This window comes from Leucoraja erinacea, chromosome 19, assembly GCF_028641065.1.
Source record: "Leucoraja erinacea ecotype New England chromosome 19, Leri_hhj_1, whole genome shotgun sequence".
Lineage (NCBI taxonomy): Eukaryota > Metazoa > Chordata > Chondrichthyes > Rajiformes > Rajidae > Leucoraja > Leucoraja erinaceus.
Genome location: NC_073395.1, coordinates 3,548,755 through 3,567,200, shown reverse-complemented (window position 1 = coordinate 3,567,200; position 18,446 = coordinate 3,548,755). Strand labels below are relative to the sequence as shown.

Here is an 18,446-nt window from a genome sequence, read left to right as displayed (position 1 = left end):
ACTTGACTTGAACTTGATATTCTGATATTCTCACAATGACGATACCCAGTACCCACACACAAGTAATTATTGCCATTCCCGTGTGTAAAGCCCCGTATTACAGTCCTAATGAGTGTTTCCATTTCCTCCAGTCTTAATGATGTAAAGCAAGTTAATCCCAGGAAAGGATACGTGACATAAAACCAGTAAATGCTGAAAACACTCAGCAGATAGGAGCATCGGTGGAAAAAGAAACAGAATAGATGTTTCAGGTAGACAAGCCTTTCTTTGAACAGCATTTGTGGCACTCAAGCATCGAGCGCTGAATTGATTAACTCTTAAGTAATTTTGATAACGTTCATAATTAATGATTAGTTTTGATTAAATTAAATGCAGATATTCTCTCCATGATTGGTGGATGCACAGAGTCTCTTGCCCAGAGTAGGTTAATCGAGGACCAGAGGACATAGGTTCAAGGTAAAGGGGAAAAGATTTAATAGGAATCTGAGGGGTAACTTTTTCACACAAAGGGTGGTGGGTGCATGGAACAAGCTGCCAGAGGAGGTAATTGAGGCTGGGACTATCCCATCATTTAAGAAACAGTTAGACAGGTACATGGATAAGACAGTTTTGGAGGGATCGCGACCAAGCGCAGGCAGGTGGGACTAGTGTAGCTGGGACATGCTGGCCGGTGTGGGCAAGTTAGGTCAGTTTCCCCTGTATGACTCTTTAAGTGTTCTGCAAAACTGTTGCCGAGTCTTGACAATGTAAAGGTGATAAACCTCCTTTTGTTTTCTGGATTTGTTCTTCAATACTACTATTTCTGTCCAAAGATTTTAATACATTGCTAACTCGAGTTCAGATGGCCAATGAGTAAAGCTTTGTTGATTGCCTCTTTGAACAGGAACCCTGAAACTGATGGATGGGTCAGATAAACTCCTATGGTCTGTTCAAGTGGATCATCAACTTTTTGCCTTGGAGAAGTTAGATGTAACGGTGAGTATTAGCATTGTTTCAAAGCTGCTCATTTTAAATCTTCTAGCAATCACCAAATATCAGGCTTGTCTCTTTTCACTTTTGTGTCCTTAATACAAGTAGGGTTTTCCATTGAGAATCACATCACCTCATAGACCGCAGGAATCAGGCCCGGGAATTCATTGGCACTGAGTAGCTGCCAAAGCTTCTAAACAGGGCAAAGGAAATGTGATGGTCATGAGTTTGAATGGCCGCAGTGATTACTGTGAAGCTGGCCTTGAGCTCGTCTCCAAATTCACACAGTTTAGTTTAGAGATACAGCGCAGAAACAGGCCATTCGGCCCACCAAGTCCGTACCGACCAGCGATCCCCGCACATTACACTACCCTCTACACACACACACTAGGGACAATTTTACATTTATACATTTATACCAAGCCAATTAGCCTACAAACCTGTACGTCTTTGGAGTGTGGGAGGAAACCGGAGCTCTCGGAGAACGGGGAGAAGGTTGAATCTCCGTACAGACAAGCACCCGTGGGCAGGATGGGGGCTCTGGCATTGTAAGGCAGTAACTATACCGCTACGCCATTGTACCACCCTGTTGTAGAGACATACAACACCGAAACAAGCCCTTTGGCCCACCATGCCTATGCCAAGCATCAAGTACCTGTCTCTACTAATGCTATTTACCAACTCTTGGTCCACAGCCCACTATAAGGTTGCAACTCAGATGCTCAGCCAGGTGCTTCTTATTTTTTTGTGAGCATCTCCGTCTCCACCATTGCAGAATTGCTCTCAGCCCAGTCAGCTGCAATTTATCCCATCAGATAAAAATAAGTTTAATTTGACACCTAATTCACTTTCATATCTTCAGTATTAAAAATGTTAAGGCCATTTTCATACTCGGAAATTGGCATCTTGTCCCCTATTGCTTTATAACAATCATGGAGAGAGAATGACACAAAATATAGGCAATTTAGACAGCTCATGACATGATTGTCCAAAAATAAAGAGGATTGAAATCATCTTGCGAGTGGGTTTTTCTGGAACGCGATCGATTGGAACATTGCTTTGCGGTGAATTTTAACTCGATATCGGCAATAAAAAACACTGCCGGTTCGTATGGGGCCCAAAGAACATTTTCGCAACGTAAAATTAGATTAAAGCCATCCCAAGAATCAAGATTATAGGTAAAATAGACTACTTACCCTTTGTTTTGTCCCGTTCTTGCGATCAACGTTGTAGGCGTTGAGGACGTTAAAAGTCGCCTTTTATTCGAATCCAATTATTAAATTGTCCAGTGAATTTAAAAAAATATATACCGGGAACGGAAGTCCGATCGATTTTTCTTCATCAGCTAGCAGCCTGAGGAAATCCGCCTCCGACAGGTTGTACAAACCCCCCCCCATAGGGGCCAAAGTCGCGCACGCGGCCAGTGGTAGAACTGCAGCGTTGCTGAAGGTAGGTATTGTAACATCGCTATATATTGCCACAGCATGTGAGCCGACCGATGCTTCAGAAACCAGCACCGTTTGGCGTTGGTAAGTGCGTTGATGCAGGTGTAATTGTCGTCTGCACTTCCTTCAGGGTGACGGCCGAGAAGAAGTGGTGGCCTGTGCGTGGGACGGTCAAACCTACATCATTGACCAAAATAGGTCTGTGGTTCGCTTTCAGTTTGATGAGAACGTCAGTGCCTTTTGTGCTGGTAAGTGTTCATTTTTAGGGGGAAAAAAAGACGCAATGTGATGGGGTAACTCAGCGGGTCAGGCAGCATCTCTGGAGGGCGTGGACAGGAGACGTTTCACTTTGGGATGCTTCTTCAATCTGACTGTGGTGGTGGTGGTGGTGGTGGAGGTGGAGGTGGAGGTGGAGGTGGGGGGTGGTACAAAGCCAGGCAAGTGATAGGTGGATATAGTTGAGGGGGTGGGGTGGGGGGTTTAATTGGACAAAGGCCAGCGATGAAAAGAGAAAAAGAGTGCAATAAGGAGAGAAGAAGCGCGATTTGTGAAGCCAGAGGAAGGATTATCGGTGGAAGGAAACTAGGGGGAGGGGAGGGAAGGGAGAAATAGGAGCCGAGTCCAGGTGGAACAGAGAGAAAATGTGGTGAGCTGCTCAAATCCATTTTATTTAGAAACTTGCCATTAATGACCTGAATAAATGGAATCGTTGCAAAGACTGAGCAAGCTAATTAGTATTTGTGAAATGAATAGATTATTTTTGTTGCTCGCCCATTTTTGTTCGAAAGTGCTTTGGTTTTCAATTTAGATTCACAGCATCTGCAACTTCTTTGTTGCATCAGGGGCTTCAACTTTCTTTAATCATCGACTGCATTGTCATAAATCTCTAGTTCCTTTGTTAAAAAATAATTGTGAGCAGATTCATCAGGGGAGCAGGCAAGTACAAAATAATGAGATTTGTTTCTGGTACTGTTCCCGATCTTAAATTACGTTACTTTGTACAATAATCTTATAGGTGGCACTTTTTACCAATGCTTTAAAAAAAATCTGATATTCAAGATCCTCTGCCTTTTGTACTGGTTATATCCTAAAAAGTTGAAAAACAAGGAATTGCAGATGCTGATTAACCAAAAATGACACAGAGTGCTCAAACATCACCTATCCATGTTCTCCAGAGATGCTGCCTGACTCGCTGAGTTACTCCAGCACTCTGTGAAACGTCACCTATCCATGTTCTCCACAGATGCTGCCTGACCCGCTGAGTTACTCCAGCACTCTGTGAAATGTCACCTATCCACGTTCTCCACAGATGCTGCCTGACCCGCTGAGATACTCCAGCACTCTGTGAAATGTCACCTATCCATGTTCTCCACAGATGCTGCCTGACCCGCTGAGTTACTCCAGCACTCTGTGAAACGTCACCTATCCATGTTCTCCACAGATGCTGCCTGACCCGCTGAGTTACTCCAGCACTCTGTGAAACGTCACCTATCCATGTTCTCCACAGATGCTGCCTGACCCACTGAGTTACTCCAGCACTCTGTGTCTTATTTCATCATAAATGATTTTTGATTAAGTAGGTTTGTCGGCGTGGCTTCCTTTTCATAAAATTACATTAAATATGTCTAACCATATTCTGATTTCATAAGTGACCTGTCACGTGCTTGCTTAATAATGGGTTCCAGCATCTTCCAACAATTAAACATCATTGGTGCTCTGGTTGTCTTCTAAGGTTCAAATCCTCAAATAAATGGCCTGATTAGTCAAGACAGTGAGCCGGATTTAGTGTGCTGACAGCATTTGCTACTGAATTTGGTTAAAATCTGCTCATTCACTTTCACTGGTCTTGAGTCAGAACTTCGACAAAAAGCTGGAAGACATTTCCACAATCTCCTTCACTTTTATTGTAGGAGGAGTCTTTAACAGGCTGAAGAGTGCCATCATGTGGAGTGGTTAGGACTAGTCTGGCCCGCAGAAACAGGACCAAATTATCAATTGGACAAACACATTCTCAAATTTAGATCAAATGCTTTCAACATGATACATTTAAAAATATTTAAAATCTCTCAAAAATTAGCAATTGACAATTCACACGTGCCTTTGAGCTTAAATATTTAAATATTTAAAAAAATTAAAATATTTAAGGGCAGCGATAGAGCCACTGCCTCACAGCAGAAAAGACCCAGGTTCAATCCTGACCACGGGTGCTGCCTGTACGGCATTTGTACGTTCTCCTTGTGACCTGCGTGGGTTTTCTCTGAGATCTTGGGTTTCCTCCCACGCTCCAAAGACGTACAGATTTGTAGGTTATTTGGCTTGGTGTAATTGTAAAAGTTGCCACCAGTCTGTGTAGGGTAGTGTTAATGCGCAGGGATCGCTGGTCAGCGCAGACTCGGTGGGCCGAAGGTCCTAGTTCCGCGCTGTAGAAAATGCTGGAACTACCTCTAAACTATCTCTAAACTAAACTAAACTACTCAGCAGCTCAGGCATTTAATTTGTAGTTAAATGCTTTAGGACAGTGAATTGTTTAACTTTCATCATAGCAGCACAAGGCATTAAACGCCTCTGTAAATACTCATGTCACTCCGTCTGATAGGAGTGGCCAGATGAGTTTGACAATGTATCTGAACAGCAGTGACCCTGATAACGCATTAGTTCCTGACTTTTGCTCTTATTCCCAGCAGTCATATAATAGAATTAATTGTTCGAAAAAACAAAACTATGTTACTTTATTGGTTTATATTCTGGTTCATATTGTCCACAGGAAATCAGTACAAATACCTGAAGTCCAAAAAGGTAAAGTCTGAGTGTGGTCCTGCACTGAATTCATGACGTTATCACAGATTGGATGCAAATATATACATTTTCAAACAGGGGCAACTTCTCCCCATTTGCTTGAAGGAAGAAACATATATGGAGAAAGTCTATCACCTCTCTAAGTTTTAAATGCAAGCTTAACTTGAAATTTTTTTAAACTTATTATTTTTATTTATTTAATTCTTTATTTCGAACAGAATAAAAGAATAAAAAGCAAGTGTGAAAGCATACAAAAACAAAAAAAAACCAAAACAAGAATATTTATAAAGTGTCATAAACAATACCTATAAATAAATGAAATCGTATGTGTCTGAAAAGGAGCAGGAAGAAGCCAAAGCTTATTAATTCCCACCCCTTATTCAACTGCTTAGAATTATCTTATACAAATTTAGCAGCTATATGTACACCATATGTACACCAGCAGCTATATGTACACCATATGTACACCAGCAGCTCTATGTACACCAAATTATTTACATTTATACACTAATCAAATATTTACAAAGCCATACCAAAAAAAGAGAGAAAAAAAGAAAAATTGACTATGTGGCCCAATCTCATGCAAGGAACGATATAAATGTCATTAACTTTTCCTCGTCCCTATTTTTGTTCTCAAAATTATTACTTTTTCCTATGTATGTCAAGCACTCAAGCCTAATTCTTTGTAGAAGGTAATGTCTGGTATAACAAAGTTCAAAATGGCAGAAATTGATAGATGCCACTGAATTAGAATGAATTTGTCCTTAATAGAAAACGGTCTACTTCCTGTTTGTTCCTGTCCCATAAAACAAGATTCTTAGACATAATGAAAAGCTAATTTTCACGTTTCACTTCTCTCTCTGTGTTCTGCGCTGTGGCACATCCAGGCATGTATGCATGCAAACACGGTCGCAACAGCCCGTGTTTGGTGTACGTCAGCTTCAACCACAAGATCTACGTGTACTGGAGGGTGGAGCTGGAGAGAATGGAGTCCACCAACATCCTGAAGGTGCTGGAGACAGAAGAGTTCAGGGACCTCCTACAAGCAACATCCGTTGGTAAGTGTTTCTCATATTTCATATCTCGTGGATCTCATATTACGCTTGGGCAGCTTCCAGCCAATGGTGTGAGTGTTGATTTATCTAACTTCAAGTAGTCCCGGCATTCCCTCTCTCTATCACTCCCCCACCCAAGTCACACCAGCTTCACCCAACAAACAGCTAACAGTTCAGTCTGAACAAGGGTCTCGACCCGAAATGTCGCCCATTCCATCTCTCCAGGGATGCTGCCTGTCCCGCTAAGGAGCGGCGGTCAACGGGATAGATGGTAGGAGAGAGGAGGCAGGGACTGGGGAACGGGAGAGGGGCTTTTATTGGGTGGGTGTCTGCAGGAGAGTTCCGCTGTTCTGTCACTCCGGTGACTGTCGGTTGGCCCACAGCCAGCGTGGGGAAACAACGCCGCCCCGCCGGGCCAACCGACAGCCCCAGAGCGGGCACAGGTCCCCGGTGCTGCTGACGCCGCCGATCCACCGCTGCGCCGTCCCCGTTGGGAGGCAGTCGGGCCAGGCTCGCAGCCGGTGCGGAGGGGGCTCCACTCTGGCTCCCGGGGGGTTTGGTGGAGGTTAAACATTACAATATTTTACATAGTTAAAAATTCACACAGCATAAAAGTTTACAATACATAATTCAAATACTTTTCTCTGAAATTATAGTAACTTTTTATTTTCACATACATTCTCTCACTGATTTGCGTTTGTATATTTTGGATGTTTTTAATACAACATGTGATTATTTTGCCGCCCACCTGAAAGCTTAAATCAGCCACTAGTGAGTGGTACCGCCCAGGTTGAAGAGCACGGGTATAGAGCTACAGCGTGGAAACAGGCCACTCGGCCCACTGACTCCGCACCAACCAGTGATCCCTGCACACTAACATTATCCTACACACACGAGGGACAATTTACAATTTTACCAAAGCATATTAACACCCATGGAGCACCCGTAGAAAACCCACGCAGGTCACTGGGGGAATTTGCGAACTCTGTACAAACAGCACCCGTAGTTCGGGATCGAACCCGGGTCTCTGGCACTGTAAGGCAGCAGTTCTACCACTGTGCCACCGTGTGGCCCTTAGACTACATTTATGGAGAAAGAGGCCCTTAATATTTGCGGTGAAAGACCTGAGACAAACTTCCTCTTGTATTGGGCACCTCATTGCCAACCCAGCCCCTAGCTTTACTGCAGTTTTGCCCGTTGTCCAAACACTCCCCTCCTCAACATACAGCTCCACAGGTCTGACCTTGAACTAAACACGACAACCTCATCTGCATGTCTAGACTGATTGTAATTAGGGGGCAAACAAATTCAAAATGCCATTGTGTATAAGCATCATGTCACCGACTTTAGGTCATAAGGTCATAAGTGATAGCAGCAGAATTAGGCCATTCGGCCCATCAAGTCTACTCCGCCATTCAATCATGGCCGATCTATCTCTCCATCCTAACCCCATTCTCCTGCCTTCTCTCCATAACCCCTGACACCCGTACTAATCAAGAATCTATCTACCTCTGCCTTAGAAATAACCACTGGCAACCTCCGCAGCCTTCTGTGGCAAAGAATTCCACTTTGTCAGGTTCTGACAAGCGAATGAAATAAAAACAGAAGAAAGTTCAAGAAGGGCAGATAACCTTCGATTTTCCAGCATCTGCAGTTCCTACCTTCGATTTTCCAGCATCTGCAGTTCCTACCTTCGATTTTCCAGCATCTGCAGTTCCTTCTTTAACAGAAATCTGGCTGGCTTTCCAAAATCCTGGAACAGGTTTCCCTGGTTCATTACTTTTCCCACCCTTGAGGCTATCACCTCTCCTGGCCCCGATTAATTAGAAATTCCCTCCTGCTGATGTTTTATCAGCAGATACTTTCCTGGTGTTGAATATTCTGCCAGCTGCTGTGGAATTAAATTAGACGAGGGACAGTTCCGAACTTGTGGGGGGAGAAAACAGAGCATAAAGGGCCTGTCCCACTTACGCGATTTTTTTTCAGCGACTTGCCGGCACCCGTTATAGTCGCAGCAGGATGGGGCGAAAATTTTCAACCTGTTGAAAATCCAGCGGCGACCAGGAAAAGGTCAAGAATCAAGAGTGTTTTATTGTGATATGTCCCAGATGGGACAATGAAATTCTTACTTGCTGCAGCACAACAGAATATGTGAATATGTAAACTCAGTACAAAACGGGGGGGAGAGAAAAAAACACCAAAAAACTGCAGTCGCGAGGTGACGCCTGTTTGGTGGTGAGTAGTTGCCCAAAGAGTCGTACCTTTTTCTGGGCGCCCGCCGTTGGATTTTCAACACGTTGAAAATTTTCGGCAACCTGCTGCCACCATGACTGGTGCCGGCAAGTCGCCGAAAAAAATCACGTAAGTGGGACAAGCCCTTTAGAGTCAAAATCACATCTTATTGCTCAGAACCGTTCATCAGTATTCGCAGGATTCTCAAAAGGCTGCTAATCCCAAAGGTTTATCATGCAGGTAGTGTATAATTGGAAGCATCCAGGTTTATTTATTCTCTGCATCATGTGTAGGCCACAGGCCAGTAGAGTTTTTGACAGCTGACAAGTCTAGAAACATAGAAAATAGGTGCAGGAGTTGGCCATTCAGCCCCTCGAGCCAGCGCCGCCACTCTATACGATCATGGCTGATCATCCAAAATCAGCACCCCGTTCCTGCTTTCTCCCCATATCCCTTGATTCCGTTAGCCCAAAGAGCTAAATCTAACTCTATCTTGAAAACATCTAAGATGTCTTATCACCTAACATGGTGCTTACCTGTGCCAGCATGTTGCCAGCAGCACAACAGAAAATCTTCAAATATAGTATTTCTGAGCTCACTTGTAAAAGAAATCCTGAACTTCTACAGGTGCATGGTAGAGAGCATTCTGACTGGTTGCATCGTGGCCTGGTTCGGCAACTTGAACGTCCAGGAGTGAAAAAGACGTAAATGATGCGTCGTGCGTCGTGACACGTAAATGACATAAATAACACCCAAGTGTGACAGGCCCTTAAGGGTGCCCAAAGACAATGCAGTTGGCCGCAAAGCTGCAGAGCCCAGTGCAGAGCCTCACCCACATGCTGGACAGCAGCTTCCCTCAGAGTCTGCAGCACCACACCCCCACTGCAGGAGGCGACGTGGGGAACTCCAGGCAGCAGGGAAACCTGTCCATCAGAAGATGATTAGTACGGGTGTCAGGGGATATGGGGAGAAGGCAGGAGAATGGGGTTTGGAGAGAGAGATAGATCCGCCATGATTGAATGGCGGAGTAGACTTGATGGGCCGAATGGCCGAATTCTGCTCCTATCACATGAAGATCTGGATGCATTGATCACCATCCAGATGGCATCGTTCCATTTCCCTCCGCAGATGCTGCCTGACTCGCTGTGCTTTGAGTACAGGATGTAGGCATGTGGGCGTTGCGGACGTGGTCAGAATATATTATCTGTCCCTAATTGTCCTTGAACAGAGTGAGTTACTTGCTTGGTTGGTATCAAAGGTTTTAAGTATCAATTAGGTTACTGCGTGTCTGGAAGCCAGATTGCATTAAGATGATAGATTTCCTGCCAGCCTTTCACTTGAAAAGGCAAAACAAAACCAAATGTCCTCTTCTTCTTCTTCTTCTTCTTGTGTATGGCGTGCACAGCCTAATGTTGCAGACACCAAAATACTGCATCTATTTGTTTGTGCACGTCAGGTTGATTGCATTAGTCGAAGCAAGGTTGCAATCTCCCACCCCAACACAAAAGTAGAACGATCTAAAGCAAAAAAAAAGACATCAAAGAGTATTTATGAATCATTGTCCCTTTTCAAACATCACGTAACTTTACGGTTATCTTCAGTGGCATTAAGGTGTCAGAATTAATCTAGCTGCCTGAATTGATATTCCCCAGCTTCTCTCGTTGCGTTTGATCATTTCTCTGCATCGTCAGTTCATCTCTCCAGGATGTCACTCTTTAATATGATTAAACTTCAGGGGGGGAAATACAATTCCAAACTGTTCGGCAAATAAGGATAGTGAATATCACCATGTACTTCATAGTAATACCAGTTTGTAAGTGATAAGAGTGGAATTATGCCATTCGGCCCATCAAGTCTACTCCGCCATTCGATCATGCCTGATCTATCTCTCCCTCTTAACCCCATTCTCCTGCCTTCTCCCCATAATCCCTGACACCGAGTCAGCAACACAGTTGCGCGTTCTGGACACACGGCATTCAGAAGTAGTCCCAGTACGTAATCCATGCAGTCTCCGTCAGTCCTTGTGAGTGTCACTGTGATATAAGTCAACGCCGTAAAATTGTCTGCAAATATTTCACTTATTGTAAGGTAAAATTGTCAGCAAAACCTTTACTTGTACTTTGGTGCCTTTAATTATTAGGTACAATTTTCACCGAGGCCGTTACTTATTGTAAGCAATCTGAAATTCCTGGCCACACGGAGATATATTTTATTTTAGTTTAGTTTAGTGTAGAGATACAGCGTGGAAACAGGCCCTTCGGCCCACTGAGTCCGTGCCGACCAGCGATCCCTACACACTTACACTGTCCTACACACACTAGGGACAATTTACAATCCTTTTACAATTTACCAAAGCTAATCAACCTACATGCCTGCACGTCTTTGGAGTGTGGGAGGAGCACCGGGAGAAAACCCATGCAGGTCACGGAGAGAACGTACAAATTCAGTGCAGGCAGCACCTGTGGTCAGGGTCAAAGCCGGGTTTACTGAAAATGTTACCGGTAAAAAAAGGCACCAACTCTACCGCTGCTCTGAGTATGAGTTCATCATCTACATTCACGTATCCGTGCCAAATAATAAAAATGGTTTGGTTTGGAACCAGTTGGAGGGATTGGAGTCGGATCCCCAGCAAAATGATGTTTAAAATGTATTTCTGGAGCATTCAGGAGCAGAGACCACCCAAGAATACCGTGAGCCATCACCACCCAGGGACTGACACATCCTACAGCATCGCCCCCAGCAATTAACACTGCTGCTGGCTGGGGCAGCACAATGTAATGTTGAACTGTGATCTAACAGTCTGTACTATGGGCACGCTGGCGCAGTGGTAGAGCTACTGCTTCACGGCGCCGGAGACCCGGGTTCGATCCTGACTAAGGGGCCTTGTCTGTACGGAGTTTGTACGTTCTCCCCTTGACCTGCGTGGGTTTTCTCCGAGATCTTCGGTCTCCTCCCACACTCCTAAACGTGTACAGGTTTGTAGGTTAATTGGCTTGGTATCAATATCAAATTGTGTGTGTAGGGTAGCGTTACTGTGCAGGGATCGCTGGTCGGTGTGGACTGGGTGGGCCGAAGGGCCTGTTTCCGCACTGTGTCTCTGAACTAAACTGTACTTCATTCTGCGGACATGGAACCAGAATGTCAACATCTCAAACATAGAAAATAGAAAATAGGTGCAGGAGTAGAGGCCATTCGGCCCTTCGAGCCAGCACCGCCATTCAATATGATCATGGCTGATCATCCAACTCAGTATCCTGTACCTGCCTTCTTTCCATACCCCCTGATCCCTTTAGCCACAAGGGCCAGATCTAACTCCCTCTTAAACATAGCCAATGAACTGGCCTCAACTACCTTCTGCGGCAGAGAATTCCAGAGATTCACCACTCTCTGTGCGAAAAAAGTTTTCCTCATCTCGGTCCTAAAAGATTTCCCCCTTATCCTTAAACTGTGACCCCTTGTTCTGGACTTCCCCCAACATCGGGAACAATCTTCCTGCATCTATCCTGTCCAACCCCTGTCCAACATGAACAACACTCATACAGAACAACATACATAATGGCAGGTCAGTCTGAGGAAGGGTCTTGACCTGAAGCGTCACCCATTCCTTCTCTCCAGAGATGCTGCCTGTCCCGCTGAGTTACTCCAGCATTTTGTGTCTGTACTCCTACTGATTCTGCTGAAGAGGCACATCAGAATCAAAATCAACTCAGTGCCTTTCTTTCAGTTACGAGAACTCTTCATAGCAGAGGCCGATGAACTTTCGGAGTAATGCAGGGTTGTTATGTCCTGTTAAGAGACACAGACATATTTAAGAAGAGAAAAGATTGCCACAGGGTTATCAAAAGTCTGTAGCTTTATATGGCATTCTCTGGAGATATTACTAATTATTCAGACTGCAAAAACAGGATAGATTGCTGCATTATCTAAAAATATTAACTGTGGGAACAAGAGCCTTGTCTGACATTTGCCCCTTGTTAATGAAAAAAACAGCTGTAGCCATGGTTTGGTTCCTTTGGGAGTCTACTGAAATATGTTGTTGAGGTTTGGATCAGAATGAACCGTAGCCCTTCAACATGGTCAAGAAGAACTACTTTTCTAAACTGTTATGATGTTCAAATAAAATTTAGTGAACCAGTTTTCCATTGGACAGTAAGTCTCAGGTCGAGTTAAAACCACATCAAAGTGATACAGAAAACATCGACCTGAAAGCCATCACCATCTTGCTTTCTACAACAGCAACCCAACATAGACACAAAGAACTGCAAATGCTGTGATCATATGTAGACACAAAGAGATGGAGTAACTCAGCGGGTCAGGCAGCATCTGTGGAGAACATGGATAGGTGACGTTTCACAGAGTGCTGGAGTAACTCAGCGGGGTCAGGCAGCATCTGTGGAGAACATGGATAGGTGACGTTTCACAGAGTGCTGGAGTAACTCAGCGGGTCAGGCAGCATCTGTGGAGAACATGGATAGGTGACGTTTCACAGAGTGCTGGAGTAACTCAGCGGGTCAGGCAGCATCTGTGGAGAACATAGATAGGTGACGTTTCACAGAGTGCTAGAGTAACTCAGCGGGTCAGGCAGCATCTATGGCGCTAAGGAAATAGGCAACGTTTCGGGCCGAAACCCAAAAGGGTTTCAGCCCGAAACGTTGCCTATTTCCAGAAGGATTTCGGCCCGAAACGTTGCCTATTTCCTTAGCTCCATAGATGCTGCTGCACCATAACTCAGTGGGTCAGGCAGCATCTGTGGAGAACATGGATAGGTGACGTTTCACAGAGTGCTGGAGTAACTCAGCGGGTCAGGCAGCATCTGTGGAGAACATGGATAGATGACGTTTCACAGAGTGCTGGAGTAACTCAGCGGGTCAGGCAGCATCTGTGGAGAACATGGATAGGTGACGTTTCACAGAGTGCTGGAGTAACTCAGTGGGTCAGGCAGCATCTGTGGAGAACATGGATAGGTGGTCTTGGGTCAGCATCCTTCTTCAGTCTGATTACGGTAGAGTCGGAAGAAGTGTCCTGACTCTAAACGTCACCTACTCATGTTCTCCACAGATGCTGCCTGACCTACTGAGTTACTCCAGCACTCTGTGAAACGTCACCTATCCATGTTCTCCACAGATGCTGCCTGGCCCGCTGAGTTACTCCTATACTTTGTATATCTTTTTGTAAACCAGCATCTGCAGTTCCTTGTGTCTCCACTGGTTATCTTAAGCTGTGACCAACCATCTCTGATGGCTGAAAGCCCACAAAAGTAATGGCAAATGAATAAAAGGAACTTTACTAGTGACACAAGAAAATGGAGCACCCCATCATCTTACAGCCACCCTGATATCTGATAAATCAAGATGAAGACTTAGTTTAGTTTATTGTCACGTGTGCCGAGGTACAGTGAAAAGCTTTTGTTGCGTGCTAACTAGTCAATGAGAAAACTATACATGAAAACTATACATGTTTACAATCAAGCCATCCAAAGTGTACAGATGCTTGCTGAAGGGAATAACGTTTATTGCAGGATACAGTCCAGCAAAATCCGATTACATATAGTCCGAGGATTCCCATTGAGGCAGATAGAAGCTCAGGACCACTCTAGTTGGTGATAGATAAATGTGAGGTTATCCACTTTGGTGGCAAAAACAGGTAAGTAGACTATTATCTGAATGGTGGCCAATTAGGAAAAGGGGAGATGCAACGAGACCTGGGTGTCATGGTACACCAGTCATTGAAAGTAGGCATGCAGGTGCAGCAGGCAGTGAAGAAAGCGAATGGTATGTTAGCATTCATAGCAAAAGGATTTGAGTATAGGAGCAGGGTGGTTCTACTGCAGTTGTACAGGGTCTTGGTGAGACCACACCTGGAGTATTGCGTACAGTTTTGGTCTCCTAATCTGAGGAAGGACATTCTTGCCATAGAGGGAGTACAGAGAAGATTCACCAGACTGATTCCTGGGAAGTCAGGACTTTCATATGAAGAAAGACTGGATAGACTTGGTTTGTACTCGCTAGAATTTAGAAGATTGAGGGGGGGATCTTATAGAAACGTACAAAATTCTTAAGGGGTTGGACAGGCTAGATGCAGCAAGATTGTTCCCGATGTTAGGGAAGTCCAGGACAAGGGGTCACAGTTTAAGGATAAGGGGGAAATCTTTCAGGACCGAGATGAGAAAAACATTTTTTACACAGAGATGGTGAATCTGTGGAATTATCTGCCACAGAAGGTAGTTGAGGCCACAGTTCATTGGCTATATTTAAGAGGGAGTTAGATGTGGCCCTTGTGGCTAAAGGGATCAGGGGGCATGGAGAGAAGGCAGGTACAGGATACTGAGTTGGATGCCATGATCATATTGAATGGCGGCGCAGGCTCGAAGGGCCGAATGGCCTACTCCTGCACCTATTTTCTATGTTTCTAGGATGGCTCAGTTGCTTGATAACAGCAAAATCACAACATGGTTCCAAAAAGATTGCTTGTAACTCTTTAAGAAAGAACTGCAGATGCTGGAAAAATCGAAGATAAACAGTGGTGGGAATTTCTAACGAAATCAATGTCTGGGCAACAATTCTTTGGAGCCTGGGAAAACAACCCCAGTCACCCGCATCCCAGAAGTGGAACACGCTGACATCTCTCTAGGAGGTGAGAGCTGGGAGAAGGGAAGGGAAGGGAAGGAAAGCTTGGCAAGTCTGGATATTTGTGGAAAACTCTTCTGAGATCCCACACTGTGGCAAGGTCTCACATACTGCCAGATGACCCATCGGGGAAAAAGTACTGGCATGCCGCCCACCATCTCCCATCAATTTTTCCAGCCGGCGCTTACAAGAGTTGCCAACAAACTGCCAGAAGCACCGCTAACAAGCGAAGAAAATCTTTATGGTTTATATATTTAGCGGATAGATAAAATGAAAATAGCATGCCACAGGGCTCTGGCATGGGTGACTCAGTGTAACTGTTCACAGACGCAGAATGTTTAACATGTTATGTATTTCAATGTTCCACGCTGCTAATATTTCATAGGCATTAAACCTGCATGTTGCTTTGCAAGCATGCTATGCGTCATAAAGGTGGCAAGGTAGGGCTGCTTAAGCAGAAAGAGGAAAAGCACTTTAGGAGCCTTCGTAAAGAGTAGCACGTGATTACAAAAAATAAAAGCTCTCCAAGATCTTTGAACTAGAAAAGAAGGTGGATAGGTAGACAAAATTGCTGGAGAAACTCGGCGGGTGCAGCAGCATCTATGGAGCGAAGGAAATAGGCAACGTTTCAGGCCGAAACTCTGAAAGAAATAGGCAACGGAATAGGCAATAGAAATAATCACTAGGTGGTTAAGAAGGAATTGCAGATGCTGGAAAATCGAAGGTAGACAAAAGTACTGGAGAAAATCAGCGGGTGCAGCAGCATCTATGGAGCGAAGGAAATAGGCAACGTTTCGGGCCGAAACCCGGAAGGGTTTCGGCCCGAAACGTTGCCTATTTCCTTCAGGGTTTCGGCCTGAAACGTTGCCTATTTCCTTCAGGGTTTCGGCCTGAAACGTTGCCTATTTCCTTCAGGGTTTCGGCCCGAAACGTTGCCTATTTCCTTCGCTCCATAGATGCTGCCGCACCCGCTGAGTTTCTCCAGCAATTTTGTCTACCTTCGATTCTCCAGCATCTGCAGTTCATTCTTGAACAAAGAATGTGGAAAACAACTTCTGGAACAAGCAGAAAAGTGACCACAGCCAGAATCAGCTCTAATGAAGGCAGCACCAAAACAGGAGCACTCTCCATTTGGAGAACGAAATGCATTGAGGAATGCAAAGACTGACATTCCAAAAGCAAAATGTTGAAATCAAAGATCTTATAGCTATAAGATCTTTGGTTGAAATCATTGGGTGTATGGTGGTGAGAGTGGAGTAATGGCCCTGTCCCACTTAGGAAACCTGAACGGAGACCTCTGGAGAATTTGCGCCCCACCCAAGGTTTCCGTGCGGTTCCCAGAGGTTTTTGTCAGTCTCCCTACCTGCTTCCACTACCTGCAACCACCTGCAACCTTCCAGGATTCGGCCCGAAACGTTGCCTATTTCCTTCAGGGATTTGGGCCGAAACGTTGCCTATTTCCTTCCCTCCATCGATGCTGCTGCACCCGCTGAGTTTCTCCATCACTTTTGTCTACCTTCGATTTTCCAGCATCTGCAGTTCCTTCTTGAACAATTTAGGTTATTGGCGTGTGTACCAAGATACAGTGAAAAGCTTGTGTTGTGTGCTAACCAGTCAGCAGAGAGACAATACTGTAACTCACAATCGATCTAGTTACGGTGTTGTGTGTAAGAAGTGGGTGAAAAAGTGGGTGACTCAGGACTTATGGGTGGTTAGCATGGGGTTGGACAGGCTAGATGCAGGAAGATTATTCCCGATGTTGGGGAAGTCCAGAACAAGGGGGTCACAGTTTAAGGATAAAGGGGAAGTCTTTTAGGACCGAGATGAGAATTTTTTATTTCACAAAGAGAGTGGTGAATCTCTAGAATTCTCTGCCATAGAGGGTAGTTGAGGCCAGTTCATTGGCTATATTTAAGAGGGAGTTAGATGTGGCCCTTGTGGCTAAAGGGATCAGGGGGTATGGAGAGAAGGCAGGTACAGGATACTGAGTTGGATGATCATATTGAATGGCGGTTCAGGCTCGAAGGGCCGAATGGCCTACTCCTGCACCTGTTTTCTATGTTTCTATGGACTTGGTTGGCAGAAGGGCCTGTTTTCATGCTGTATTTCTAAAACTAAAATTAAAGTGTGACCAGCAAGTTAAATAAAATCTAGATGTAGCAACACAATAGACAATAGGTGCAGGAGTAGGCCATTCGGCCCTTCGAGCCAGCACCGCCGTTCAATGTGATCATGACTGATCATCCATGTTGTGTCCCTGTTTTACAGACGCAGGTAACGCCAGTGCTGTCCAGGCTGTTCTCCACCAAACCCTCTACTTTCCCGATCAGCTGGAAGACATTGCCTCAGGGAGGATAAACAGCGGAGAAAAACGTGGAGCTGGAACTGTGCAATGAGCCGCAGCTCGTTGAGGGGAATAAAAGGAAACGTAATGATTTTTAACCCTGCTAACCTCACAAACCAACACGGCTGCACGTCACGTCGAGGCATTCTGAGACCGCAAGGTAAACAATTATAAACTTTCCCTGCGAAGAGAAAAAAATGTTTGACTGTTCACCATATACAATGCTCCGCATGCACCAATGTAATCGACACAAAGCTAATACAAAGGAATGTTTGAACAAACTGTGGTAAAATAAAATTATATCCAGTGTCCCACGATATTTCCTTCGTTAGACACCTGTATCATTACTTGTGGATAACAACCCAAAAAAATTCATTATTTAGAATCGGAAAAACTGAGGAATGTTTTGGTGCAATTCACCCAATCTAGAACATTCCGTGCTGTGCATGGAGTATGGCCGAACAACAATTATATAAATGAATGAGAATTAGAGAAGAAGACAATTTATCATGTGTAGATTTGTCAAGTCATTTACATCAAGGTTAGACACAAAGTGCTGGAATCATTCAGCAGGTCAGGCAGCATCTCTGGAGAGAAGGAATAGGTGATGTTTCGGGTTGAGACCCTTCTTCAGACTGAGAGTCGGGGGAGAGGGAGGCGAGAGGCATGGGAAATGGTACAAAGATCAATGAATGAAAGGCGTGAAAAGAACAAATCAAAGCCAGCCAGATGATCAAGGATGGGTGATGTTTCAGGTCAGGACCATTCTTCAGACTTCCTGTCAGAGGAAGGGTCCCGACCCGAAACGTCACCCATCCAAGTTCTCCAGAGATGCTGCCTGACTCGCTGAGTTACTCCAGCACTCTGTGAAACGTCACCTATCCATGTTCTCCACAGATGCTGCCTGACTCGCTGAGTTACTCCAGCACTCTGTGAAACGTCACCTATCCATGTTCTCCACAGATGCTGCCTGACTCGC

The 18,446-nt window shown here is 44.8% G+C and overlaps 1 protein-coding gene across 1 annotated transcript in view; it reads left to right on the top strand.

The window, feature by feature from the left end:
- itfg2 (integrin alpha FG-GAP repeat containing 2) overlaps window positions 1–17,776 on the top strand; it is a 36,923-nt gene extending 19,147 nt beyond the window's left edge. Inside the window, exons 9-12 of the mRNA XM_055650089.1 lie at window positions 884–975; window positions 2,545–2,662; window positions 6,098–6,268; window positions 17,392–17,776. Coding sequence (XP_055506064.1) covers window positions 884–975; window positions 2,545–2,662; window positions 6,098–6,268; window positions 17,392–17,519 — 509 coding nt within the window. The 3' untranslated portion in view covers window positions 17,520–17,776. The remainder of the gene's footprint in view (window positions 1–883; window positions 976–2,544; window positions 2,663–6,097; window positions 6,269–17,391) is intronic.
- Window positions 17,777–18,446: the final 670 nt, after the last annotated feature.